Consider the following 27,662-nt stretch of genomic DNA (forward strand, 5'->3'; position numbering starts at 1 on the left):
TCCTCCCCTAAAATCACCTTCATCATTGCTAGAATGGCAAATTCTTTGCAAACGGAGCCTTGAACGTTAAAAGCTGCATACATAAGGTGATATCATGTAACCGCTCTTTACCCTTTAATATTTCAATTCATGTCACAAAAACAATAAAAGTATTGCAGTGGCGATTTTTTTTGTTATCGCTCAGCCCTACAGTGAACTCAAAAGAAAAAAGAAAAAAAGAGGGCGTTCAATGTTACATCAAACCGAGACCAAAGGACAAACCTCTTACAGAAAGCACGAGAAGAAGTGATTAGCATGGTTTCCGTTTTCTTCTCTCAGCATCCTCGGGGGAAAAAATAGACGAAGGCCATGCAATATCACACAACCAACACATTTTGCTGTGCCAGACATATTCCCTCATCTCACGGCGAATCTGCCAGGGTTAACTGGGGAGGGGGGGGGGTACTCCAGATGCCCCTATAGAGACGGTACATACCAGCCTTTTGTTGTCTGAGCAGCTGCTGAAAACGGCCTCCTCTTTACTATATCCTACCTTGTTGTATGGGGTCGAGTGTGACTAGGAGCATCATACACATTCCTTTCCCTGTCCCCCTCCCCTCCTCTCTTGATAGCCCCCCTTTTCTGAGGCCTTGTGTACGTTGTAGAATGTCCACTGCCCACAGAGACAATGGGCCACTTGACCTTTGACCCTTTGAGGAAAAGGCATGCTTGGTCTGATGTGGAGATCCTTTGCGGCCATTGTCTATGGGGCTGGGGACCAAATGTGGCTCTAGATGAGGGGTCAGTCATTGCATCTGCCCACCAATTTGAGGCTACCCTTGCCCCCCCCCCTTTACAGGCAGATACACACACACACACACACACACACAACCAGCCCACCCATGGAATATGGGGGTCTATCTGGTTGTCTGCTGACCCCACTTTCACCCCCCAAACTACTACTCAACTCACTCATCCCCTTTATGCCAGAGAGGATCAGAAAAACTCCACAAGTCTAAGCATCAAGTTCCCGTCCACTCATTCACAATGACCCCCAACATGTACATTAAGATCAATATGAATGAGTTTGGCTGTGAACAGCAGCTGGTGGCCATGTTGTCTATCCGATATCTGTCAAAGATGGTCGAGAGCAACAGCTGGATGGAGAGGACAGGTGAGACCGCTGACACAGCCAAATGACCAGGTTTCATTGAGAAAAAGCGAAGTTCAACTCATGACGACACAACATCAACCAGAAAGCAGCACGATTTGTACTTAATTTATACAATTTAGTATATGCTGAACACCATTTACAAAAAAAAAATACAACAAAAAACACACACACACATAACACATAAAAAACATAAAATGTGACACAAACGCAAATGAATCCAACAATCGCCAGAAAACGTTAACAGGTTTATTTGATTTATCACACTGAATATCTCACAGCTTACCTACATGAAAACACCTTCGTTCAGTTTACAGTTGTGCGTTCACCTGAAAGAAGGTACGACTAGTTGGAAAGTTGATCTCTCATAAAATTGTGTTTATGACTTCGCCAAAGCTCTGGTTCTCGACAGTCAGTGTGTGTAATATATTACCTTTGAATTTGAGTGACATAGAGTAAAATACAAACAGACAAAACAAAAGGCTAAACGGTTTAGTGATGTATTGAAACAGCATTACAGCCTATAATTTACACAAGGGGCAGCTGTGTTTTTCTTTGGCGAGCAAAAATGTCCTAGTTCTGATATAAACACATTGATATTTTACAACCTGTGACTTGTGTGAGTGTGTGTAGTTGGCACATTTTCCCTCCGAAACGTTTCCCATATTTGTACATTTGAAACTCGATACCCAGATGTCCAACGCAGGCAATCCTGAACTTGTGACGAAATGAAACTAAAAACAGAGTGTAGTCGCTGTAGACCATAAATTACATGTTCCTCAGCAAATATTTACATATGGTCGTTTTGAACATCAGTGCATAACAAGAGAGACACTTGCTTTGTCACATCCGATCCTAACTATGCTAACACCTGTATGTACAACATGACAGCAAATAGCCTCGTTGGTGAGATACAGGCCCCCTCGAGCGCTCTTCAAACTTGGTAGCCCAAATGAGACATTTCGGTCTCGAGTATCAAATACATCTCGAAAATAATCATTACCCAAAGACCATCTGTCATTATCGGTTGAACATAGTTGATCCATTCTGTAATTATAATCGTTTCAGTCTGCAAAAAGCCACACGCCAACACATTATTTGTGCGACTAATCATTTGTAGATGTCACATTTATCTAATTTTGTTTATAGCCCTAAACAAAACGTCTGCTTTCAGCCCTTTGTTGGTGAACTGATATTACTCACAACATAAAATAAAGAGTTGAGATTAGCTGCCTAGCTTACAACATGTACCGTTCACCTCCAGTCATCTCGGCCTTTCATCAATCTGATAGACACCATAAAACCAGGAGCTGCTGCGAAACAATTCCCGCTTGAGAAGTTCCTCGCAAATAAGAAAAAAAAAGAGAAGATAAATAAGGCAATTGAGGTAACAAATATGGCCCTGGTCAATAGTTACTGTTTACATCACATCCATAAACAGTTTTATCCTCGTTTCACTGGATGAAATTTACAGGATAAGGATCTCTTGAAGTAAGGCCTTCCCCTCCAGATGTTTGAGGTTGTTTATTGAGGAGGGGATCCAAGTAAACCTTTACTACTGGCATTTGCGCCATTTCCGCTACTACCTACAACCGCAAGACTCCACCACCATGTCCTCATACTGTTTATAGACCACATTGTTTCCTGAGTCGATGTAGAGGATGCTGATGGGGCTGAGTTTGGTCGGGGCGCAGCAGCTCGGGGGCATGTTACTGGGGTTCATGGAGTTCATCAGTGTCTGGATGATGGCGTGGTTGGTGGGCTCCAGGTGGGACCGCAGGGGGAAGTCGCATACACCCTCACAGTGGTATGCCTCATAATCCAGAGGGGCGATGATCCAGTCGTCCCAGCCCAGCTCTCTGAAATTGACGTGCAGCGGTTTCTTGCTGCACCTCGTCTTGGACTTCCTGCCGTGCCGCTTCCCGTGGCGGTTCTTCAACGCCGTCGTCCTCCGTCTCCTGCTGGCTTTGGTGCGCCCCCCCCTTTCTTTAGACCTCCTTTCCAGGCCCAGCAATGCCATGCCCTCTCTCCTCTCACTGAAGAGGGTCTGCCTTTTTTTGGACCTAGTGAACACCACCAAGATGGCCTTCTTCTGTTGAGGCCTCCCGTGCCTGTGCAGGCCCAGGAGGTGCAGGTCCAGCTCCCTCTCGGGGTTGTCCAGCGTGGCTCTGAGCTCCAGGCAAAACCGAGACCCCTGGGTCAGATGCTGCCGGTCTCTGAATATTTCCCACACATCCAACACCTCCCATTTGGGCCTGTGGGAATCCTGGAGATCCAGTGTTTTCGAGTCGAGCAGCTGCTGATCGTGGCAGGAGAGAAGCTGGATGTCGATGGGCTCTGTTTCTGATATTCTCAAATTCCCAGACACTTTGGTGTATATCCTGAGCTCAGCCCCCAGCACCTCGGCTCTGTCTGAGAGGGTTGAGACGTCAAACAGATACTGCTGTCTTCTCAAAGGAGAGAGTGGGAGGTCATCTGTGGAAGGCATTAAATCAATGGGGTCAGACGGATTCTCAGGGGGATGATTTCTTCGCCATAGAAATGCAGAATTTGTCCAAAATTCCATTTGCGTTCACTTGTATTGACATCATCCTTGAGGCTAAATGTGAAAATCACGGAGAGGTAGGCCTATGCACCAGTAATGATAATGATAAACTGACAGATCGTCGGGCTCAGTAACATGTGCGCTCATTAACACGCGCGCACGCGCGCGCACACACACGTGCACACCTCCATAGAGGTATATTACATCGTACTAAAGTGATACTAAAGTATTAATACGTACCTTGTCCATTGTCCACAAAACTGGCGATAGTGTTTGCAGCCTTTGATGAGCGATAGAAACTTGCGTTGAGTCCTAATTTCTCTGCCGTAGAGAAGGTCTTATAAATAGACAGCATGTAGTCGTGAGGCTCTACTAAATCTTTAGGACTTGCTTTGCCGTGTCTCTCAGCGGAGGGCGGCATGTAAAACTCTTTGAAATACCTGGACGCTTCTTGACCATCGAACAGTTTGGTTACCTTGCTGCTCTTGGAGGCGGGCGGAAAAACAGCAAGCGTCTGAAAACAGGGCATTTTCAGTACAAACACAAGCACTACGAAGAAGGCAGCGATGTGATGGAGATCCATGCTGTAGTCTGGCTCCCCCCGAAGGGGGAAAAAAAACAAACAAAAAGCAAAAAGCAAAACAAAACAAAACAAAAAGGCTTTATCCTTTAAGAAGTGATGCCGGATTTGTGGTCAGGGGACCACAGGCTCAGCCGAGGCTGGACTCCACATCCACTTTGCAGCAAAGGGAACACTGCACTGAACAGGCAGTCCAAAGTTAAAGGGGCCAAAAAGAAAAAAACACGCCCACCTTGTAATGTTCGTGTTAGCTTAACGGTGGGTCCAATTTGAGGCCGTAAAACTAATTGTTCACTCATCACCCTTCTTTATATGAGGACAGGTGTCCGGAGTTTGACTGCGCTCAGAGTTGCCTCTGTGCTTGGACTCTTTCTGGATTTTTTTGCGTCCTTATAAAAAAAAAAATCTATGTAAAACCCAAATGAGACACAGGGTTTTTTTTTCTTCTGACCGTATCCTACATACTGTTTTTGCACTGAAATGGGTTTTTGGCATCGTACCACCGCGTGTCATAGCGGACTCAAGTGCGTGGAGTCCTGCGCCCTCTAGTGGACAAATAGGGGCGCGCCCGTTTAGAAAACCATATACGTCAACGTCTGAACCGCCGCCTCTGCCTTTCAGCACCATGGACAGAGTCTGCTGCCTCACTTCATGTCTCAACAAGTCACCATTTGTAATATGATCAAAGAGAGACCGAGGGAAGGATTGGCATAATTAGAAATTTATTAGAAAGAACAAACAGTTTGAAAAAAAAAGCATCAAAACTCTGGATAGTTTCTGTGTAGGTTTTTAAAAAATTGCGTTTCCCCATAGTGACAGATTTACAAGTGAGACGCTGTTTCACCTGTTAAGCAAAGAGAGGTAGTCTACGTATGTGTGTGTGTATATATATATATATATATATATATATAGCATGGCAGGAGTCATTATATCAATATATTACACCCGATCTTTAATAATGTGATTTGCATTTATAGTATATTGTAAAACATAGTAAACCCCAAAAAGAATAAAAAAATAATTTAGAAAGAAAGATGAAAAATAATTGGCATAGAATGTAACATTCTTAATTTCTTATCCATGTTCATATTCTCCCATAGTCACACATATGACATGACGCTAGCGTCTTTTACAGCCCTCTAAATAGGAGAGTCAGTGCATAGATGATGCTAACCAGGAAGAGGGTGCCAGAGCTGAGGCTTGCACCGCAGTCGAAGAGGCTGTTTGAATCTGTGGTGGTTTCTATCGTTAGGGTAGTGGTCCCAGGAAGACTGGTGATGGAGGCAGTGGATGTCGATGTCGATATGGATGTGGATGTGGATGTGGTGCTGTTGCCGGTAGCAGGGATCTGGGTGGTCGTCGTGGCCTTGACGCTGAAGGTGCGTGATTGAGCCTCCCATTCATTCAGAGTGAAGGTCATAGTCAGATTCTCACCTGCCGGGCAGATACAGAGCATTTGTTTCACAGTAGAAAATCAACCGATATTAGATAAGTAGGTGAGTTGCTTATTTGACTTCTTTGCTGTGATTTCACCTTTCTGGGTGTTAAAAACTCATCTTTCTTCAGATAAAAAGCTTTATAAGGACAACGAAGTAATTCATAATTAAGATGATATTGGAATTACAGTTTCCATGAATGGGAAGAAGTTCTCCTCAGAGCTGGCAAAGCCTTGTTCGATAGGAATGAAGAAAAAAGCTGGTCATTCCCTGTTTATGTGGAACTGAGTGCACTTCTAATTTCATTATTAGGCATACGCACCACTACTGAGGATGGCCAGGCCAGTGTAATTGGCCCAGCAGCTGCTGAAGAGAATAGTGGTATTTCCTGCAAGTCCGGCCACAGCGTTACCATTGGAGTCTTTTAGGTTGGCTGTTGCTGTGAGGGATGTGATGCCCACAGATACACAGTTACCCTAAAAAATGAAGACCCAAGTTAGTGCTTGTTCAATATTCGGGTGCCGTCAACAGTGCATTTGTCTGTGCTATTGAAAACCCCACTAGTGATAATCTTATAAATCTGCTATTTTCATCTTTATCTCTTAATTATGTTTTGCTGATTTAACACCTATAACAGGAGATGTTCTGACCCTGCCTCCCTTCTCTCACCCTTTATGCTGTACTGTCACAACTACCTCCGCATCCACATTCCCCAGCTAGTTTAATAACACAGAATCACATCCGATTCAAAGTCTACCGTTCCTGAATCCATAACATTAATATGGAGCATGTGTGATTGATTCATTGTTAATACGAATGTCATTCGTCTACTGATAGGGGCAATGCAGTCTTTACCTCTTGATCGACAGCCATGAGACTGGGCTGCTGGTACAGAGGACCCACATACTCCCCTGCTATGGGCTCCACCATCACCACCAGATTAGACACACTGGAGACAAAACTGACTTCAGGTTCCTCCCTTGACACCTCTACGGTGGCAACCTGATGTACAAAAAGAAAAATTAGAGTATATCTTCAGCATTGACACTAAACTATGAATAACCAAGTTTCTAAAACCAAAGTTCATCGACAAACTGCTTCAAAATTAGGAAATATAGAGGACACAAAAAGCAAGGTTACGCAAGAAAATGACAGTGGCAGAAACAAAGATATAACTGTAGAGTGAGGTCTTGTTTTCCTTTCATATTGTGCACTAGTATGTACCGTAAAACTCAACGAGTTGTCAACTTGTATAACTCTACAGTGATGCTAACACCACAAAGTCCTACACACTTTATCTGTACTTGGCAATCAAACTGATTCTAATTCTGAACCGTACATTTATAATTGCTCTTAGCTGCCTTTGTAATAGACTCAAAACAGGTTTCTGTGTGAACCAATCCTCAGAGGAGCCTCACCTCTCTCCACGCAGGGTCAGTAGTTGGAGGAGGAGGTGGGATGACGCCCATAGAAGAGACATTGAAGCCTATTGACTGACTCAGGTTGCCGGACACGGCCGCCTGACCGAGGTCATTAGCGATGTTCTTCAGCACGGCAAAGTCCTCCTCATCTGAAAAGACACAGAAAAGTGTGATATGATAAAAACCTTTGTGAATTGTCATGCAAACTTTTCTATTCTGTTCATAATTTTCTATTTGTATCAGCAGTGGCAACTACAGCATGAAGGACATATGTTTGGTCAGTGATCATAATTTCTCAAGCTTTTGACTATAAGATCACTGACTAGACCCCATGAACTGTATTATGTGAAGACCAAATCAGTTCATTGTAGATCTGGGTCAAACCAGGTTTGCAAATAACTGTTTAGATTTGACTGAATATTCTACTCAGTAGATGAATGGAGTTTAATCACATAAGGACAGTTCTGAAGCAATCAGATAAGTTGTCAATTGGAGCAAAATAGTACCAGTAGGTTGAAACACACACAAGGAATTCGTTTCTAATTCTGTTAGAGTATGGTCCTCGCTCAGCAATAAAATGCTTCTGTTCAGCAGTATAGTATCTCTGGTCATGTCACTACTAACCACTGGTGGAGTTGGTGGTCTGCTGGATGGGAGGCTTCTTGATCTCCACCTCCACCATCAAGCCGGTGGACCTCCTCCTGCGCCGCGACCCTCCATCCTCCCGGACAATCTTTGTGATTCGGATCATATTTGGGGGCACCTTGAGGAATAGAGCCAGGTTCTGGACCAGGTTGTCTCCAAAGAACTCCTCCTCTGTCATGGCGGGAAGCTGGAAGGCGAGGAAGAGAACCGGGGAGGTGCGGATTTCCACTGGTTTGGAGCCTCTCACCAGGACCTTCAGCATTTTGTAGTCCTGGTCAAAATAGTTTGTTCCAGAAGTGGAATTCATCTGGGGAACGTATTGGTCTGGGGCGACAGAAGACAGATAGTCGGAAAAAATGGAAAAATAATAATAATTTCTGGCTTTGTTCCTATCTTTTACCTTGACCTTCTCCATCGTACACAAACAGTCAGTAACAAAGGAGCATAACACCTATTTTTGGAGAGCTGTGACCTTTGAGTCTTTTAACTTGGAGAGATGAGAGCTCCATTGAAAACATGATTTGGGAAATATTCAGTGTGGGGGGGGGGTTGTCTCTAAAATATTCAGGAATCAGGAACATTTATTTGTCATTTCATTCTATGCTCCTGCGCACATGAAATGAAATGAAATATCCTTTTCCCCAGCCCACAGCAGTTTAACACAAATACAAAAACACAACTACAAGAACACATATATCCAAACTACAAAAAAACAAAAAACAAAAACAAAAACACAAAAACTACAAAACGCATATATCCAACATATCCACACAAAAAAAAAAATCACTGTCCAAGAGAGCGAACTCCAGGATGACTGTCAGAACTGCCGGTCTGCATGGGCTAACAGTTAGCTTAGCCTGCCCCGCTTCCGCGTCCTGTCAGACCGCCCTTGGTGTTTCCTCCTCGAGTGCAGCTATTAACTATCAAATTATTTAGCTGAAACTTTGGTATGTGCTTTTCTATATTGTTTCCTATGACGATACATTGCTGTATGTATTACATCCATTCCTGAACTGAGTTTAATGGCAGTAATTCATCACTCAGTCACTGTGGAGATCCAGCTGTGCTATTTGTACCATCACCACCCAAACATGGTGGCACAGAAAGAAACTGACAAAAAGAGAAGAATCTATCTTACTGCTGTGTGGCCTTTGTTTGTGACCTATCTGTTTCTCATTTGCCGATAAGTTATGGTTCTCTTTTCTATTTGGCCATGTTGTATCAAAAGTGATGTTTGTTTTGATATTTGTCTCCGAGGCACAGATCTGCTGATATAGAGAGCAAGTATCCCCAACATCTGATGCAAAGGGTGAGCTCCTGGTCGTCTGGGTAACGTAGGTAGTGCCTATTCTGTTGCCTACCAAGACGGCGATTGCCGGATCGAATCCCTGTGTTACCTCCGGCTTGGTCGGGCGTCCCTACAGACACAATTGGCCGTGTCTGCGGGTGTGTGTCCTGGTTGCTGCACTAGCGCCTCCTCTGGTTGGTTGGGGCACCTGTTCGGGGGGGAGGGGGAACTGGGGGGAATAGCGTGATCCTCCCATGCATTACGTCTCCCTGGCGAAACTCTTCACCTTCAGTTGAAAAGAAGTGGCTGGCAACTCTGCATGTATCAGAGGAGACGTGGTAGTCTGCAGCCCTCCCCGGATCGGCAGAGGGGGTGGAGCAGTGACCGGAACGGCTCAGAAGAGTGCAGTAATTGGCCAGATACAATTGGGGGAAAGGGGGGGAACCCCCCCCCCCCAAAAAAAGGGTAAGCTCACTGACAGCCTGGGGTATATAGCTCACACCCTTTTATGACCTGCTTGGATGTATTATATTATCCGTGTGTAGGAAACTCAGAGAACTTGTCATACCTGGGAAGACTGGCTCTTTCAAGGTGTAGTCGCTCTCATCATTGTTCCATTTGGCATTAGTTGGGGCGACCAAACTGTTGTCGACATACACATCCAGCCGTTGTGGGTTGGAGTAGAAGACCGAGACCAACACACTCTGTATGAATGAGGACAGAAACTCATTCAGTTCCACATGAAATTTGGTGAAACATTACTAAAAGCCCAAAAAACCCATTCAAAAGATTCACTACCCATGATAAATTGAAAAATGCGTGGTTGCCCATCTCAAAATACAGCAGCTTTTCTGAGTTCTTGAACTTTTTTTTTTACCCCCCCGAATTTTTTCATTTGGAAGCAGGCATTAAAAAAAAAATCATTGGCAAATCTCTGGACAACACAATGCACTGTGGGAGGTCACTGACCTCAGAGGGGTCAGCGTTGAGCATCATGAGGCGTAGTTTCTGAGGGGTGGTGCTGCTGAAATAAACATCGAAGGCACGTCCAGTCGCCACGATGCTGTGAAACAAAGACACTCTCTTTTGACACGTATAGCCAGAGCACCAACCGTGGTCCTGAGGGCCTGCACACAGACGAGAAAGAAAGAAAGAAAATCCATTTAAAGTCGTTTTTGAGGAAGTTTTGGTTTTATCAGAGGAGAGAAAATAAAGAGAGAGTAGAGACAGAAGGGATGTGCAAAGCAGGTCATGTGCCTGTTTTGAACCCACGAGACTGCGGGTTAGCTATGATTCTGCTTAAAATACATGGAGAATAACCGAACCAAGTCCGGGTGGCGTGGCGGTCTATTCCATTGCCTACCAACATGGGGATCGCTGGTTTGAATCCCTGTGTTACCTCCTCCGTACAGACACAATTGGCCATGTCTGTGGGTGGGAAGCCGGATATAGGTATGTGTCCTTGGTCGGGGCACCTGTTTGGGGGGAGGGGGTACTGGGGGATTAGTGTGGTCCTCCCATGTGCTACGTCCCCCTGGCGAAACTGGCGACTCCACATGTATCGGAGGAAGCATGTGGTAGTCTGCAGCCCTCCCCGGATCGACAGAGCGGGTGGAGCAGCGACTGGGATGGCTCAGAAGAGTGGGGTAATTGGCTGGGTATAATAGGGGAGTAAAACGGGGGGGGGGGGGCATAGAATGACTGAACCAAAAAGCACTGCAATTTTGGAGCTTCTTTAATTACTATGCATTCAGCATATCGAATGAGTATGGAAATAGTCTGTCCATCCCTCCTCTGGGTTGTTATGTTACACTTCTGAAGGAAGTGTAACATTACAAATAGTGGATTACAGTAACAAATAGTGGATTACAGTAACAAATAGTGGATTACAGTCAACTGAAATTGTACTTTCACAATAGCCGATAACGACTGGTTCCATTTAACGCTCCGTTAGCACGCACGTGGTCATGTGTGAATATGTATTGGGACAAGAGTTAAATAAATCTATCGGGAAAGTTATTAATCTACAGCCAAAGAATACAAATACTCAAACAACATTCCCTAATGACAGACTCCTCCTACCGTTAATGAGATCCACGTATCCTTCTCCGAGCACAGCCACAGGGGAGAGACGCCGGGTTTCGGTGTCAGAGTCCAGACTCTCAATCGCCAGCATCCTGTAGTTTAGTCCAAAGCATTTGTAGCTCTGCCAGTGGGGCATGTATGTGCAGTTGTCCCTGATCACACCTAAAGATGAATAAATTCATAAGGGAATCAGCGCTGGGGCGACAGAGCCATTATCAAGGGATTTTGAACTGAAGCGACAGAACCAGTACATACGAGGGAGGTACAAGAACACCCACCCCACAGAGAAACAGTTCACAATAACCAACATCCATAAATGTCTGTGTCGTTTTATGAGCACTACATTTGCTCACATAGCCTTAACAACTCTTGATTATACTAGCTGAAACTCAACCAGCACATTTGACACCAACGAGCAGCACCATACACATGACCTGTTGTGTGACACACCTTTGTGTGGCGCAATCTTATCCACAGGGATGCGGCTGCCATTGAGGTATGTTAGCATGACTTTGGGTATACGGTAGTCGCCCAGTCCCCTCCTGGGGTCCCCTCCCCATTCATACTCCGACTGCGGCACAACAGCCCCCACTGCACCCAAGAGGGACCCATCCAGGTCTTTGATCAAGCTCTTCTTCTTGGCATCGCAGTCCATGTCCACACAGTCAGCTGGGTTCACCTTACTGAGGTACGTAAAACCAATGAAGAAAAAACGTTACAAGCATTAGCACACAGCATTAGTGGATTTTAATCTACACTGACTTTGGACGTTAAAGGTACAATCTGCAATGAATGCCCACGGCACCCGTCCGCCCCACTTCTGCCGTCGTTTTGGTCACACGTCGTGAACGTTGTTCATTTTATTACTCGTGAGTGAGAAAACCCGTAAACGCCGAATCGCTTAAAATCCCTTTTGGCTTTTCAAGTTGTCTCCATTCTTCAAACAAGTACACAATATAAACCCGATGGAGAGATATGTCATGTTTCTTGTTGTCAGCAGGGCGCTCATGTTGTCGCAGTACTCAGCGTATTAGCCGAGGCAGTGCACACCATTACAGATTGTGACTTTAAGTTTACAATCACGCTTAAACTCAAGAAAACTTTATCAATGCATTGCAGTGATTTAATACTAAATATTATGCATAATAAAAATCAACATTTCACCATCAAATTTTTTTTAGCACATTTTAGCACGCGCACACACACACAACTAGAAAAAACATGCAAACTCCACACAGAGGATGATCTGGGACGACCCCCAGGATTGGACAACCCCGGGGATCGAACCCAGGACCTTCTTGCTGTGAGGCGACCGTGCTACCCACTGTGCCACCGTGCCACCGTAAATCATGCCAACACTGCAAAATTAAACTCCTTGTTTGAGAAAGACAAAGATAACAGAAAAAAAAAATCAGGATTTCTATAGTTGACAGCATTGCAGGACTAACATACTGGGGGTGTGGCAGTATGAAAGGTGTTTTTGTGAGACCTGGAGGTGTGAAATGGGTGTTTCCCAGGATCGTTGTTTACTTCTAAAAACCTACCCTAGATCCGGCCTGTGGACGAAGACCTTGGCTCCCTCAGTGCTGTCGATCAATGTGAGACCCTGAACATGTATTGGGTGTTGCAGGTCTTCGTTGGACGGGTTGGTGATGAACATCACATTGGTCTGGCTGGAGCAGACGTTCCTGAAGCCGACAAATGTTGTGTCTATATGTTGGCAAACACAATGCACCATTACACAGAGAAGAGAGGAGGTCAGAGAGATGTGGTGTCTTGATTCATTGCACATCTGAGGTGATGGAGATAATATGGCGAAGGAACAAAAAAAATAAAAAATTCTTCCTCTCTTTCTCCTCTCATAGTAACACAGAGAGGCAACTCACCGATGACTCTCATTAGCCCCTTGATGGCGTTGTAGTTGTTGTTCAAATCATAGTTTTTAATGGGGGCGTTGTTGTGCCCAGAGCCAAAGGTCGGCCAGCTGATTCCTGACCTGCCGTCTGTGTAAACAGAAGAAACAAAAGTCAGACAGCGATAAGAATAGGTGGTTTTGGGGTGTCTGGCTGGTGTGGTGGTCTATTCCGTTGCCTACCAACACAGGGATTGCTGGTTCGAATCCCTGTGTTACCCCTGGCTTGGTCAGGCGTCCCTACCGTGATCATGCTATTCCCCCCATTCCCCCTCTCCCCTGAACAGGCGCACTGACTGACCAGAGGAGAGGGGGAACTGGGGGAAATAGCGTGATCCTCCCATGTGCTACATCCCCCTGGTGAAACTCCTCACTGTCAGGTGAAAAGAAGCGGCTGGCGACTCCACATGTATCGGAGGAGGCATGTGGTAGTCAGCAGCCCTCCCCGGATCGGCCGAGGGGGTGGAGCAGCGACCGGGACGGCTCGCAAGAGTGGGGTAATTGGCCAAGTACAATTGGGGAGAAAAAAGAATAGATGGTGGTTTTGCAGGATGATTAATTTCTTTCATAAAAATAATTCAAGTCACATTTATCTATGTAGCCCTAAATCACAATTTAGTCCCCGAGGGCTTTACAATAAAAGTTATGGTCAGTACACTCCATCCTGACCTGAGACACGCGTGAAGCATCAGAGAGGTCATACCATTTAGAGGTCTTGCTGCGCGGTGGCGAGTGCTCTCCTTGATGTTGTAATCGCTGATGGACAAGCTGTCGGTACAGTTGAAGTTGGGGCTGCTGCCAACAATCAGGGCATTCTGGTAAAAGTCGACGGTGACATGAAATGTGAAAAGTTTTGCCATGTGACAAACGTCATTTATTAGTGTTGAAAAATGGATCACAGCCCGCATAATCATAGTCCTGAAAATAAAACTCCCAACTCAGTCATATGAAAGGGATGAGGTATTTTACAGGTTCGCTTACATAGTAAAATCTGTGAACATTATCATTTATATTTTTGCAAAATGCAACAATAATTTACCAGAATTTTGGATTACATTTTTTCCTGTCATACAATGGAATGAGAAGGAGACATACTTAGCAGTAATGTAAAAAAAAAAAAAAAAAACTAAGGCAGAGTGACATGGTTAAAGAGTTTTTACCTCGATCCGTGCCATCTTATCAGCGTACTGGTGAGAGAGGGATGGAGGGGCAAAAATGAGAGGCATGATACCCATCCCATTGTCCACCAGGGTCACATTGGCAACAATCACATTCATCACAGTCTGTGAGGGAGAAGAGGGAGACAAACCTTTTTTTCACCAATAAATACACTTCTACAATTTTAAATTAATTCTTTTTGTTGGCAGGTTACAATGAGTACATCATTCAAATAAGATTAAACTCCTTGATTACTGACATGTGAGAGGCATCATAAGCAGCCAACGGTGAGAAGTGATTAGTAAATGTAGGTGAATATTATTGCATGTTCATGTGTGATATAGATGTGGTACTGCTGGAAAAGAAATAAGAGGAATCCTCATATGACTGGATTACAACAGACTATAGATTTTGTTTTGATATCTTAGCCCCTCTTGAATATTTTCCCTTTGCCACTAATTCCTCCCCTGTCATCTTTTGTGTCACCACGTTGAAAATCACTGTTTTACATTGGAGCCTCTTGATGTGGGCTAGCTGCAAAATGAATTGACCGAGTACCTTAAACAAAACACGTTCAACACAGTGTTACACACGAGGAACAAAGGATAATAATAATATAATAATAATAAATTGAGATTGTATAGCACTTCTCATCTGCAGAGGCAGCTCTCAAAGCACTTCACAGATAAAAGACTATAGTAAAAAAAATAAAAAAAAATAATATATCAATTATTTTTAAATACCATAGATATATTAATATAATATATAATAATCATATATATATTATATATTATAAATATTATAATATATAAGATAAGATAATAAAATAAAAAGTAAAAAGATGATAGAGGGGGAATAAAACCAGGGTGGGGCGCTGTATAAAAAAAACATGAGTAGAATAAAATGAAGTAAAAAGAGGATTAAAACAAGGGCGGGCCACTATAAAATGTTTAAAAGAAGGCCTGCTGATAAAGAAGGGTTTTAAGGCCCATTTTAAAAACCTTGATGGAAGGGGAGCAGTTCTGAGATAGTCCGGGAGGGAGTCCCAGAGGATGTAGACAGAGATGAGAACAAAGGACAACACCAGTCTGCTGTAGTGTGTATGGTGGGATTAATGGAAGCGTCTCAGCTTTCATACCTGGAAGTAAATACCGTAATCAAAGCTCCTCCAGACGGTGAAGCCTTGGATAAGGGAGCAGCTAGGGAGGCCATCTTTGTTCAAAACCACGCCAAACAGACCGCCATGGGCCTCGTTGTGATGCCACTTCTCATTCTCATTCAAAAAACCTGCAACGGCATAAACCTTGTGAGAAAACTTCTTAGGTGCTCCTTTCGTGAATGGCTAGACCCAGTGTAATAAGTAAGGTACGATACCATCAAGCGCTTTGAGGAAAACAAGTCAGCTCGCAAGGCAAACACAGAAAATACAGGGCACATTGCAACACATGGCAGATCAAAAACGTCCTCCATTTCTTGGGTTTATTAAACTCATCAATAAAATCTCTCTTAGATTACCTGGGCATGGTTCACCATCGATGCGGTACCCGATTCTTTCGTAGCCTGCCACAACGTTGTCCTGCAATACCACGTTGGTTCCCTCATTGACCTGACATCAGACAAACGCAGAGTAAGCAAAAGCCTCAGGTTTAGTAAGAGGAACGGCGGAATCGGTTGTGATCTTAGAGAAGTCAGACCTCTATGGCAGCATTCCAGTCATAGTTGAAGGTCTCCTCTCTGTCTTGGTAGGATCCTGGCCACAAAGTCAGCGTCACCAAATTCCTCCGCACGGCAATCTTCCTGCCCCAGACTCTGATACCTTTGAATGGTGATGTATCGTGAAATTTTCCAGTTGATTATTCCGAACTTAACCTTGCAAAACGTACTTACTAACTTAGCTTGAGGTAATCTAGCCTAGCCTAACCTTGAACGACATACCCTAACCAAACCCAATGCAGCCTCACAAGACTTACCCTAACTTGATACGTTTCATTTCATGGACACCTTAATTAAACGATAGCTGGCCCTAGTGGACACTGGACCATTGCTATATTGAACAGTTACTTGTGGGGTGGATCTGTGAGACTACAGTACAGATGTGAATGTGGTCTACCTTCCCCGACGGTGTGGAAGATGACGTTGTCATCGATATTCATCCCCGCCGTCTCGAAGACTCCGATTGCAGGAGAGAAGCCGTTGTGGAAAGCACAGCCCTGAACATAGGACTCGTTCTCTGCAAGCTTTCAAACAGAGATACTATGAGAGCAATTTATGTCATCGGTAAGAGACCGACTGTGTATGTGCCCACTGAAAACGGCACATCCACTGATGACTGGCCTCACTAAGATTTGAGAAAAGATCGTTTTAGGTTGAGGTCCCAAGTCAGTTTTGAGTAACAGGAAAAAGAGTTTATTTCACGTTTGTGTAAATATGTGTATGTTATAACATATGTGTCTATATAAAATTGAGAAGACCTGTTTCATGTAATCTATACTGAGTCAGTCAAACAGGAATTGAACTCCTAACCCTGGTATTGTGAGTGCCCTTTAGCTAGACAGGATGGCTTTTGAATTTGATCTTAACCTGTTTCCAGCCCCCTATCCTTTATTTATGGGACTTGTTCAGTTGAAACTCATCACAGATTTACACATTTCTGTACCTGGCCCAGGTTGATGAAGGCCACAGAGTAGCGGGGGTCAGTGTAGTCGGTCCATCCCTCCTGACCAGAGCGGTAAAACTCCACATTCCTGATCTGAGCCTTGCCTTTTGGGACACAACACAGGACGGGGATCAACATAAAGTGGCGATACATGACTGTAAATTGGCGACTGAAACATCGCTGACTCTACATCCTGTCCATGTGTCAAGATGGTTACCACTTCGCTTTCCTGAGCAAATCTATTGTAAGAGTAGGAGTTTGGCGGACATCTGGTTTTATAACGAAACTCAGTTATAATAAACCAATCTTACCACTTACAACATAGCGTGTAATCAATTGATAGTACAAAATAATACTAATACTAACAATAATATGCCAATAATAATAGTATATGAGAGTATAATATAGAGTATAGTATTGGTTAGAATATGACATTTTTAGAACATATATGTTTCCAAGTGTTTTATGTATGAAAAATTATTTAAAAAAAAAATCTGTGCAATGTCATTGGTGTTGATAAACACAGTCGGAGTATCTACCTTTATAGTCGACGCCGGCCCCAGAATAGGTACCGACCACCACCCTTGCTCCGAATGACTCCTCAAACAGGGCAGGGTAGTGCTGACCAATAATTTTAATGTTTCTGGTCAGAAGGCCAACATCTGCCGCCAATTTGTAGGTCATAGGAGTGCCCGAGACACTGTGAGTCTCTCCTAAAGAGTGAGAGAGAGAGAGAGAGAGAGAGAGAGAGAGAGAGAGAGAGTAATGGTTTGTATGGAACACCGAAACAGACTGAATGATGACAAAAGCGTTCACATTGAACAGTTGCAGGTCCTTGTTGTGATAGATGATGAACTGACCGACGTGAGTGTGCGTCAGAGACTGGTTTAGGGTCAAGGTGCGGGTGTTTGCTGACACTGCAGTTATTTGACGCGTCTCCGTCTCCCAAGGGTTATAGCTGGTAGTGGAGATAACTATCTCATCTCCAACCTGCACACAAAAACAAGCAAAGCCACCAAAGAATGAATGATATCACCCATCAGCAGCGGTGGTAAGAGTTGTAATCATTTATTTTTGATTACTTGTCCTGATGGGAGCATTACATTGATGCCTGTGTGTACAATGCACTGTTATGATCCTAATACAGAAACCATTCAGACCTGCCAGTCAACAGGCTCCACCAGAGTAAGTGTGTTTGATCCTACAGGGGCGGTGCTGGCTAGTTTGGTATGGTACACATTATGAGGCAGCCCGTACAGCTCCAGGGTACCAAACACACCTGTAGTATGAGGAAAACAAACCGTGATGCCCCCATCAACACAATTCAAAAAAATAGTCACCCTCATCTGTATTTCTAAACCACGTTATGATCAATTTTTGTGCAAGTCGATTAGTACTGTTTCGAAAATGAACCCCTCGAGGGTTTTTTTTGGTTACTATTTTAGAATCAAATCAATATTTCATTATTCAACCACTTCTGTACAGTCACTAAAACATTTGAATTACTCCTTTAAGTCTGGAATAAACAACAAATTCTGCCAATAAGTTTGATTTACTGTCATTTGAGAAACCTGAATGTAACGCTGTTTTCTTACCCAGGACCTTGGATCCCTGGTTTGGCCCCTTAGGTAGGGGCCAGTCGGGGGTATGATGGTTCCCCCTCAGTTTGATGTGTAGCGCACCTCTGAAAGGTTCATCATCCCATCCGGCTATCACCCTGCCACCCTGAGACAATAATAGGCCCGTACCTCAATTCACATTACCACATCAGACATCTTCGGTATACAATAAACAAACTTATCAAAGCAATACAATGAACCTCTCGGATCAGGTTGTGCCGTGTAAAGTTGATATTTTTATGTACATCAAATATCATGTCGCGTACTGTAAAATAGCTTTTAGCAGGTTTTATGATTGTCATGCTATGTAATGCATAATGACTACCAGCGCACCGACCTGGATAGAGATGTAGGTAGCGTCGAGAACCACAGTCCTGTATTCAGGTGGAGACCGGGCCCTTCTGGTGGAGGTGTCGTTCGTGGTGTCCGGGATCTCAAGGACTCCGACCACCGTCAGTTTATTGAGAGGAGGCGTGTCGCTGTCCAGGATGACCCATGTCCCTGTGGGACAGTTCAGTGTATTGCATTAGTAGCAGTGTGTTGAGCTTGATTTGTTCGCAAACTGACGTTTCAGTGGTTATCGCACAAATCAACACATTCTCGTTTCAACTTCCAAATAAAAAAGGGCTTTTCATTTTCATTTCTTAGAAGAAAAGGAATATTCAATCCACATACAATACAGTCTTGTGATATCACAACATTTCATTTAACGAGAGGGTTTTAAGGAGTTTACATGGTAAAAATCCGTGGCTCAATTTTAAACAGAATTAAAAAAAATCATCTTTAGTAGAGTGCTTGAATTATTTATTGCCCAGATATTATTTATCATTGAGGAAAGGGAAATGGTATGCAAATCATAAGGATTTAAAAGTCAGCCAGAAAATATCGAGGACATCTCTAATATGCACCAAGCTGAGGCAACTGATTGACTTTTTATTTTTTTACAGGGGAGAAAGAAGAAAATGTTTTGTAACGTTGAGTCTGTTACCTGTTGGTATGACCACGTCAGCGCCCTCTGCTGGTGCGGTGAAGTTATTGTCAGCTGAGTTTTTCCAGAAAGAAGCATTGGACCATAGGCTGCAAACAAATAGGATAATCACATATAAAGACATGTTGACTAATATACCCCTCACTGTCCCACAAGTTTGCCTCTCTTTCTGTCTATCTTTCTCTCTCTCGCTCACTATCTATCTGCCTGTCTGTCTGTCTACCTGTCAATCTCTATCCCTCTATCTATCTAGCAACCTGTCTGTCTGTCTACCTACCTACATACCTGTCTATCCGTCTATCTGTTGAACTACTTGTGTGTGTGTGTGTGTGTGTCTGTCTGTCTGTCCAGCCACCTACCTGTTTGTCTGTCTATCCATCAATCTACACGTCTGTCTATCCATTGACCTACCTGTCTGCCTATCTATCTGTCTGCACACCTGTCTGTCGATCTCTGTCTACCTGTCTGTCTACCTACCTGATACTCTATCTATATGTGTATGGTGCTGGTGTTTAGAGGGAGTGTGGGCGTGCAACAATGTGCGTACATAAAGTCATCAGGCCGGCGGGCAGGCACAGGGGCGAGGGTGGCTGGAGGAGGCGGTGGTGGTCGGATACAGTTGGGGAAGAAGCAGCGGTACACTTGGAAGTTCACCGCCACATCCACCATGGAGCGGTCAACGCTTGCACGCCGTCTGCGCTCGCTTCTCTTCCCCGACACTGAACAATCAGAAAAATGACAAGTGTATAATATATCTTATATTTGCAATATTTCAAGTGGGTGGAGAGCGCTTCAATCAGCCGATCGCTGATTAGAATAAGAATAAACTCATTCATATGCATCAATTCATTAACTTCAGGCAAACTTCAGAAACCCTCTCACTGCACAACTAGAGGTCAGTCAAGGCAGTTGTCTCAAATAGGATTTCTTTAAAGAGTTAAAGGGTCAATTATGAAGTATGTGTGTGTCTAACCGATGTAGTAGAGGTCATTGGAGCTGTCATTGAAATACCAGTCTCCATTCTGGTTGTTGCTGTAGCTGAGGGGAGACGCTGAGCCGTTTCTGATGTCCACTATCCGGAACTTGTCCGGGCTCTGAGTGAAGTTGTGGTGGATGATCACATATTGATCCGGCTGTCAGGGGAGAAGAAGAAAGTGTTGCAAAGCAAAAATCTCTCTTCTTTTACATTACTATAGTCTCACTGTAGAGCTACTTTTGTGAAATTTGCTCTGAAATTTTTAAGATGTGTTATCTTACAACCTGGAACAATTGGTATGTGTTGGTTTTAACATACTCAGAGTACCACATTGGGGTAGTTACTCCATCAGCGCATTTTTTTTTGGGATTTTCACCCGCTTTTTCTCCCCAGTTGTATCCAGCCCATTAAGCCACTCTTCCGAGCCGTCCCAGTTGCTGCTCCACCCCCTCTGCTGATCCGGGGAGGGCTGCAGACTACCACATGCTTCCTCCAATACATGTGGGGTCGCAAGCTGCTTCTTTTCACCTGACAGTGAGGAGTTTCTCCAGGGAGACGTAGCGCGTGGGCACATCACTCTATTCCCCGCAGTTCCTCCTCCCCCCCCGAACAGGCGCCCCGACCGACCAGAGGAGGCGCTAGTGCAGCGACCGGGACACTTACCCACATCCGGCTTCCCACCCGCAGACACAGCCAATTGTGTCTTTAGGGATGCCCGACCGAGTCGCAGGTAACACGGGGATTCGAACTGACGATCCCCGTGTTGGTAGGCAAAGGAATAGACCACCATGCCACCCGGACGCCCAGCGTACTTTTGAATGTATGTGGAAAACCACACACTAGTCTTCCATTATTTAAAAAAAAAAATCCAAAAAAAAACCAACCTAAAAAATACACAAAACAATATGAGCCAAAGAAGAAGAGTATATAAGAAGAGTTATAGATTACAGGTTTTGACAAATTTGGACTGCAGCTGTTTTGTACCTGGAAGCTGTAGAACTTTGCACTGTAAGTGATGTTTGTTATTTGAGCCACATCATTGAAGTACCAATTGTAAGTATGCCCCGACGGCAGCAAGGCCATCCAGCCGAACTTATGAGTCATCCTCTTCTTTAGATATGCAATCACACTGGTGCCTGTAATAGACAATGGAAAATAAATCACTTTTAATTGTACCAGAATCTGAAAACCGTTCTAATTTCTAACTATCGCAAACACAGGAAGGAATATAAAGTGTTGGTTGGATAATTCATAACGACCCGGTTTAATAATTGTTATAATGGATACTTGGATGGTGTTAGTGTTTCGTGCTCTTAATACCGTGTGAGTTGGTCAGCATGACATCTTTGGCCCTCAGAGAGGAAGGTGAAGGGTTGTTGAATGACAGTCGATGGAAGTGAACGGTGTTGTCACACACAGCGCCAGGGAAACCCACACTCCACTCAGCACTCTGGGAGCAGTGTGCCGGGTCCAGCAAGGGGCTCATAGGCACCACCTTATGGTTGATGTTTCCTAGGGGGTGAGCACCATTAGCAACATTGAGTTTCAGGTAATAAAACTAGGGGTGCAGCAAGGTACGTAAAACAAACCCACCTGAGCTCAGTTTAGACACCCTTTGACGATGGTAATGCTTACGACACATGATACACTAGGTCACTGGAAATATGGTAACAAACCTTTTCTCCAAGTTATGGAGTCCTTCCTATCTTTCTTCTTTTCTTCAAAAATTTTCACACCTATCATGGTCTGTGTCAGCGTTTCCCAACCCAGTCCTCAACGAACCCCTATCCTGCAGATTTTCATTGTAACCCTGCATAGGTATTCCTGCTTGTACTTAGTCAACCAGTCATCTCACAGCTCTTAATTATGCAAGGTGTGCAACATCTGACATGATTCATCGCTGATTGGTTGAATAACTACAAACAGGTACCTATTCAGGGTTGCAAAGAAAATCTGCAGGATAGGGGTTCCTTGAGGACTGGGTTGGGAAACGCTGGTCTGTGTCACACCAGTTCTTTTGTTCTTGAATTACATTCATTGTATGAAGTGTGCAGATCTAATTTAAGACTAAGATTGTGACTAAATGAATGTTGCACTGTTTTAAATACATAGAATTTGAGGGACCACTGAAACTACTTATATGAGACTAATACAACTAATATGAACCTAACTGATTAATGTAATGGTAGATAGGAGACTTATATGACTGATATCGGACCACTTTGATTACAGATTACTGTGACTGACCTGTGAGGGAGCCGTCAGTATCCACCAACTGCACCTCGTGCTCCCATCTGAAGCCAGCCTTGTTGGGTGAGTTGAAGTACTGGATTCCACCGAACCTGACAGCCCAGCCTCCGCAGTTATGCACACATGTGCCGTCAATTGAGGTAACCCCAATGGCTGTGCAGGAACCGCGGTTAAAATTGATGAACGTGGTGTTGAGGACGCTCATGCCGTCATCAAAAGGTGTGATGACTCCGCGGTGCGTGCAGTAGTTTTCTCCCAGGCCCAGCTCATCCATGTGACCCACAATGGTGCTGTTTGACACTGTTGCCCCTCCATCCTCCCCGAAGCTACTCACCGCCCACTGCATGATGCGCTTGGATTCGATGCCAGCTTTCTCGTTGTTGACCATGACAAAGCCGTTGAACTGCACGGCGCCCACGTTCACCCACTCGGCGCCCTTCTCACAGTTCCAGGTGGTGAGGGTGTGGAAGACAGCAGGCTCTGGGGTACTGGAGCGGCACCTACCGTCCTTCATGGGGAAGAAGTCTTGGAAGATCCAGATGCCGAACCAGCCCTGAGAGTGGACGGTGTTGTTGGTGAACTCCCCAAGAGGAACCCTCTTCTGGCAGATGTTCGGGTCATAGGATGGGCCGTCGGGGTGCTCGTGCATGCGGTACCAGAAGCCAAAGTGGGTTCCCCCGGCAGCTGCGTTGTGGCGGATGATGTTGTTCGGGTTGGTGACCCAATAGGCGGCCGGGGTGACATCATCATTAAGCAGGCTGGTGCTCTGCTTGACGAAAACAGCCAGGTTGTACTGCAGGATGTTCTCCGTCTCGATGCCATCCTCGATGAAGAAGGCCCCACCCATGATGTCGTAGATGACGTTGTGCTCCACCAGCAGGCGATGGGTGTTGTGGATGGTGACGGCCCTGTTGAAGGTCTGATGGATGGCACAGCCCCTCACGTATGACTGGTAATTGATGTCTCCCATCAGATGCCAGTGGATGGGATACCGACCCAGCCTAAAGGCTTGGCCTGCATGGAAAACCTGAAGGAGAAAACCACATGCAGGGAAGGTGGGTTAGAGTCTAAATATTTCTACTATATGTGTGAATAGATAAACACAGGAAGGAAAGAGAGAAGTTACAGGGAAGGTGATATTAACGAGAATCGACAAATCTCCAAAGGGGTTTATAATAACAGCACAAATCCAAAAAAAAAAAAATCAGGATAAATTAGGAAAACTGATTTACTCATTTGACCAATTTAGAAAAGACGATTTTAAAAACATTTAGTGAGAACCTAGACTACATACATCAAGCAGTTTTAGCAGAGGTTTTATTTGGCGAAGTGTAAAATGCATTTTACCTCAACATATTCCAGCCTTCCAATGGCAAGATTCTCATTTGGCCTGGGTGCATGAAACATGATGCAGCCTCCAAACTGATCACTGCCGACCTCCTCGCCAAACCGTCCTTGGAAACAGGTTTGGGTGGCAAACTCACCTGGGAACATAAATTACATAGCAACAGCTGAAACCTTCCCGCCATCCATACCGCCATCCCACCATAACTGGCGGGCAATCCGTGAATGTGAAAACTTACTTCCCGGTCTGCTTATAGGTTGCAGTGTATAGGAAAACGTGAATATCAACGGTACATAAAGTTGTATGAGAAAATGCGAATAACAACAGAATATTATACAGCTGTATATAGTGTTGTTATATGCATTTTCTTATATACAATGCAACCTATCGGCAAACAAGGGAGTAAGTCATTTCACGTATTGCTCAACAGTGACCTTTTTTTTTGCTGCTTTTTTCCCCCTTCTTTTTCTCCCCAATTGTACTTGGTTAATTACCCTATTTTCTAAGCCATCCCAGTCGCTGCTCCACACCCCCCCCCCCCCCCCGCTGATCCAGGGAGGGCTGCAGGCTACCACATACCACATGCCTCCTCCGATACATGTGGAGTCGCCAGCCGCTTCTTTTCACCTGATAGTGAGGAGTTTCACCAGGGGGACGTAGCGTGTGGGAGGATCACGCTATTGGGCAGCACGGTGGTGCAGTGGTTAGCGCTCTCCCCCTCTCCCCGAACAGGTGCCCCGACCGACCAGAGGAGGCGCTAGTGCAGCGACCAGGACACATACCCAGATCTGGCTCCCCACCCGCAGACACAGCCAATTGTGTCAGAAGGGACGCCCGACCAACGCAGAGGTAACGTGGGGATTCGAACTGGCAATCTCCATGTTGGTAGGCAAAGGAATAGACTGCTATGCTGCCAAGATGCCCCCACCAGTGACGTTTTTGAATTTCAGCACCATTTAAGAGACACACAGAAAGCTCAGTATATTACGGCTGCTAATGAAGTGTTGATTGTTTCCTAGCAGGATAAGCAGTTTGGATAATGGATGGAATGGACAATTAATCAATTAATTAATTAAATCATCGTTATTAAAGCCGGGGAGAGTAAGTGTTCAAAATATGCCATCATGTGAAAAACATCCTATATTGCTTGACATTGGGCATTCATTGACTTTGCAAGCAATTTACTTATTTAATGCAAAAGGAAACCAATATGATCAGTTCAGCGGTACCTGTGTCAAAACCATCGGGACAGGCCTCTATCTTGTCGTCCCATTCCTGGTGTTGGGAGCCTCGCACCACAATGTTCCTGGTGAGGATACCCACCTCTGCCCGGCCCTCAAACACCGTCCCATCAGGCAGTGTGACGGACACTCCGAGGTGAGTGTACTCCAGTGGCTGGGTCAGGGTGAGGGTCCTGCCGTCGGCTGAAACGGAGGCAATCCTTCTCACCTCGTTCTCCCTCTGGCTGTGCCTGGAAAAAAAACCCCATTCATCAGGGAATTAGGAAATTGCATCTATTCTTTTATATTTGTTCATCTATTCATTCATTGTCCAAACTTGCTTGATCCAATTCTGGAGTGGATCCCAGCAGGCAGGTCAGGGAGACAGTGCTCATGTTTCCAGCTTACTATCAAATGCACATTCACACCATTCTTCACATAACTACCTGCCTTTTTTTTTTTACCACTTTATTAATCCCCGTGGGGAAATTCTTTCTCTGCGTTTAACCCATCCTAGCTGTGTAGCTAGGAGCAGTGGGCAGCCGTCATGCAGCGCCCGGGAACCAACTCCAGTTCATCTTGCCATGCCTTGGTCAGGGGCACAGACAGGAGTATTAACCCTAACAGGCACGTCTTTATGATGGTGGGGGAAACTAGAGCACTCAGAGAAAACCCACCACAGAGAACATGCAAACTCCACACAGAGGATGACCTGAGATGACCCCCCCCAAAGTTGGACAACCCCGGGATTCGAACCCAGGACCTTCTTGCTGTGAGGCTAATCACTGGGCCACCGTGCCGCCCAATCACTTTGATCGTTTATGGTACCAGTAAACAGCATTTTTTTAAAAATTCAAAATTAGTCTTCATCTTGTTAAATCAATACCAGTAAGAGTGTGGCTAAAGAAGACTGTGATCGTGTGCATTTTAGCGATTTAGGATTTAAATCTATATACTTCTATGGTAAATATGTTTCCGCTACATTTCCCTTTCCGCCAGGATTTCTGTAAACTGATCATATGCCTAGATATAACCTAGAGATATTTCTAGTTGAATGGGATTTGATTTCATAGGCATAATCCTGTCAGCTCCTCTTCAGCAGGTCGACAGCTTCATCCACTCTGTTATCAAATGTCCTCTGCAACACCTCAGCCTGAAGGTGTGTGTGGGCCTGTGTGCAAATATGGTTGCACAAATATGTGTAAAAATAGCATTTTCTTGATGTATTGAAGCCTACTAAGTACCTATGGCCCGTAGAGGCGATGACGATCTCGTCCCCGGCCCTCCACGTCACCTCTTTCATCAGGGTCAGGGTGATGGAGCCGTTGGTGGCTGTCTGGGCCAGGTGGGTCCAGGGGACAGGAACTGGAATACCTGGAGAAACAGGTTCACAACAATGACGGGGGAAGGTAAGGGATCACGAGTAATAGCATTTCTGCAGGACATGGAGCTCAGATTACTGTATTACATTACCATTATGAGACCAAAGGACATCTAAGCAGGTTTTTTTTTTCCTTCTTAGAATATGTGTGTCATCCGCTTTTATTATCTCCGTTACCTAATTTTGCAGGACAGATAGGTACATGACCCAATTGCCCCTCGTGGATTAATAAAGTATCTCTGATCTGATGACATTTTTTGTACATCTACAGCAGATCGATAGCTCAGCTGTCTAAGTATTTGGAAAGTGGGATGTTGTTTAATGCTTCAGCGCCATGCCGTCATCACTTTCTGTGTACAATGACCGTGTCCATTTCATTTCATTTTGTCTCCAGAAAGAATGAAGACTAGAACATTTATTTTGATATACTTAATGTCAGCTGCCAAATGTTGCAGCATCCCCGCAGGGGTTAGGGGTTAAGTGCCATGCTCAAAGATACTTTGACATTTACAAACTGCACAGTGGATTTCACCACCACCTCGCTACCAGCTGTGTCATCCTGTCAACCACTGTTTGACAATATTATCAGCTATATCTGATGAACACTTTAAGACCTTTTGCATACAAAGTAATTTTGTTTAAAATTTCCAAACATTTTTTTTCTGGATCTTTTCCCCCTTTCTCTCCCTAATTGTACCTGGCCGATTACCTCACTCCTCCAAGCTGTCCCGTTCACTGCTCCATGCCCTCTGCTGATCTGGGGAGGGCTGCAGACTACCACATGCCTCCTCCGATACATGTGGAGTCACCAGCCGCTTCGTTTCACCTGACAGTGAGGAGTTTCACCAGGGGGACGTAGTGCGTAGGAGGATCACGCTATTCCTCCCAGTTCCCCCCTCTCCCCCGAACAGGTGCCCTGATCGACCAGATGAGGCGCTAGTGCAGCGACCAGGAAACATACCCACATCTGGCAGACACGGCCAGTTGTGTCTGTAGGGATGTCCGAC

General features: G+C 44.7%; 2 protein-coding genes across 2 annotated transcripts in view; both read right to left on the reverse strand.

The window, feature by feature from the left end:
* Window positions 1-2,732: 2,732 nt before the first annotated feature.
* Window positions 2,733-4,278, reverse strand: gdf6b (growth differentiation factor 6b). The gene is made up of 2 exons (XM_056298807.1): window positions 3,936-4,278; window positions 2,733-3,625 (listed from the first exon to the last, which is right to left on the reverse strand). Exons 1-2 carry the CDS (start codon window positions 4,276-4,278, stop codon window positions 2,733-2,735), a joined length of 1,236 nt encoding a protein of 411 aa, XP_056154782.1.
* A 1,126-nt stretch (window positions 4,279-5,404) lies between these two features.
* LOC130128375 (fibrocystin-L-like) overlaps window positions 5,405-27,662 on the reverse strand; it is a 68,743-nt gene continuing 46,485 nt past the window's right edge. Inside the window, exons 45-77 of the mRNA XM_056297995.1 lie at window positions 26,519-26,648; window positions 25,284-25,525; window positions 24,057-24,193; window positions 22,707-23,736; window positions 21,780-21,971; window positions 21,444-21,595; window positions 20,457-20,616; window positions 20,031-20,202; window positions 19,757-19,768; window positions 19,484-19,572; window positions 18,833-18,996; window positions 18,472-18,601; window positions 18,037-18,155; window positions 17,737-17,866; window positions 17,416-17,589; window positions 16,877-16,980; window positions 16,331-16,457; window positions 15,915-16,036; window positions 15,736-15,826; window positions 15,359-15,507; window positions 14,223-14,345; window positions 13,766-13,877; window positions 13,037-13,153; window positions 12,695-12,860; window positions 11,601-11,833; window positions 11,148-11,312; window positions 10,035-10,192; window positions 9,634-9,769; window positions 7,757-8,101; window positions 7,130-7,281; window positions 6,567-6,713; window positions 6,034-6,187; window positions 5,405-5,709 (exon numbers count right to left, since the gene is read on the reverse strand). Coding sequence (XP_056153970.1) covers window positions 5,405-5,709; window positions 6,034-6,187; window positions 6,567-6,713; window positions 7,130-7,281; window positions 7,757-8,101; window positions 9,634-9,769; window positions 10,035-10,192; window positions 11,148-11,312; window positions 11,601-11,833; window positions 12,695-12,860; window positions 13,037-13,153; window positions 13,766-13,877; window positions 14,223-14,345; window positions 15,359-15,507; window positions 15,736-15,826; window positions 15,915-16,036; window positions 16,331-16,457; window positions 16,877-16,980; window positions 17,416-17,589; window positions 17,737-17,866; window positions 18,037-18,155; window positions 18,472-18,601; window positions 18,833-18,996; window positions 19,484-19,572; window positions 19,757-19,768; window positions 20,031-20,202; window positions 20,457-20,616; window positions 21,444-21,595; window positions 21,780-21,971; window positions 22,707-23,736; window positions 24,057-24,193; window positions 25,284-25,525; window positions 26,519-26,648 — 5,939 coding nt within the window. The remainder of the gene's footprint in view (window positions 5,710-6,033; window positions 6,188-6,566; window positions 6,714-7,129; window positions 7,282-7,756; window positions 8,102-9,633; window positions 9,770-10,034; window positions 10,193-11,147; window positions 11,313-11,600; window positions 11,834-12,694; window positions 12,861-13,036; window positions 13,154-13,765; window positions 13,878-14,222; window positions 14,346-15,358; window positions 15,508-15,735; window positions 15,827-15,914; window positions 16,037-16,330; window positions 16,458-16,876; window positions 16,981-17,415; window positions 17,590-17,736; window positions 17,867-18,036; window positions 18,156-18,471; window positions 18,602-18,832; window positions 18,997-19,483; window positions 19,573-19,756; window positions 19,769-20,030; window positions 20,203-20,456; window positions 20,617-21,443; window positions 21,596-21,779; window positions 21,972-22,706; window positions 23,737-24,056; window positions 24,194-25,283; window positions 25,526-26,518; window positions 26,649-27,662) is intronic.

The sequence above is a fragment of the Lampris incognitus genome, chromosome 18 (assembly GCF_029633865.1).
Source record: "Lampris incognitus isolate fLamInc1 chromosome 18, fLamInc1.hap2, whole genome shotgun sequence".
NCBI classification, from domain to species: domain Eukaryota; kingdom Metazoa; phylum Chordata; class Actinopteri; order Lampriformes; family Lampridae; genus Lampris; species Lampris incognitus.

Coding starts and splice junctions, on each gene's coding strand:
- gdf6b (XM_056298807.1), bottom strand. CDS start 4,278: ATGGATCTCCATCACATCGCTGCCTTCTTCGTAGTGCTTGTGTTTGTA. Junction 3,626..3,935: donor TTTTGTGGACAATGGACAAG/GTACGTATTAAT, acceptor TGCCTTCCACAG/ATGACCTCCCACTCTCTCCT.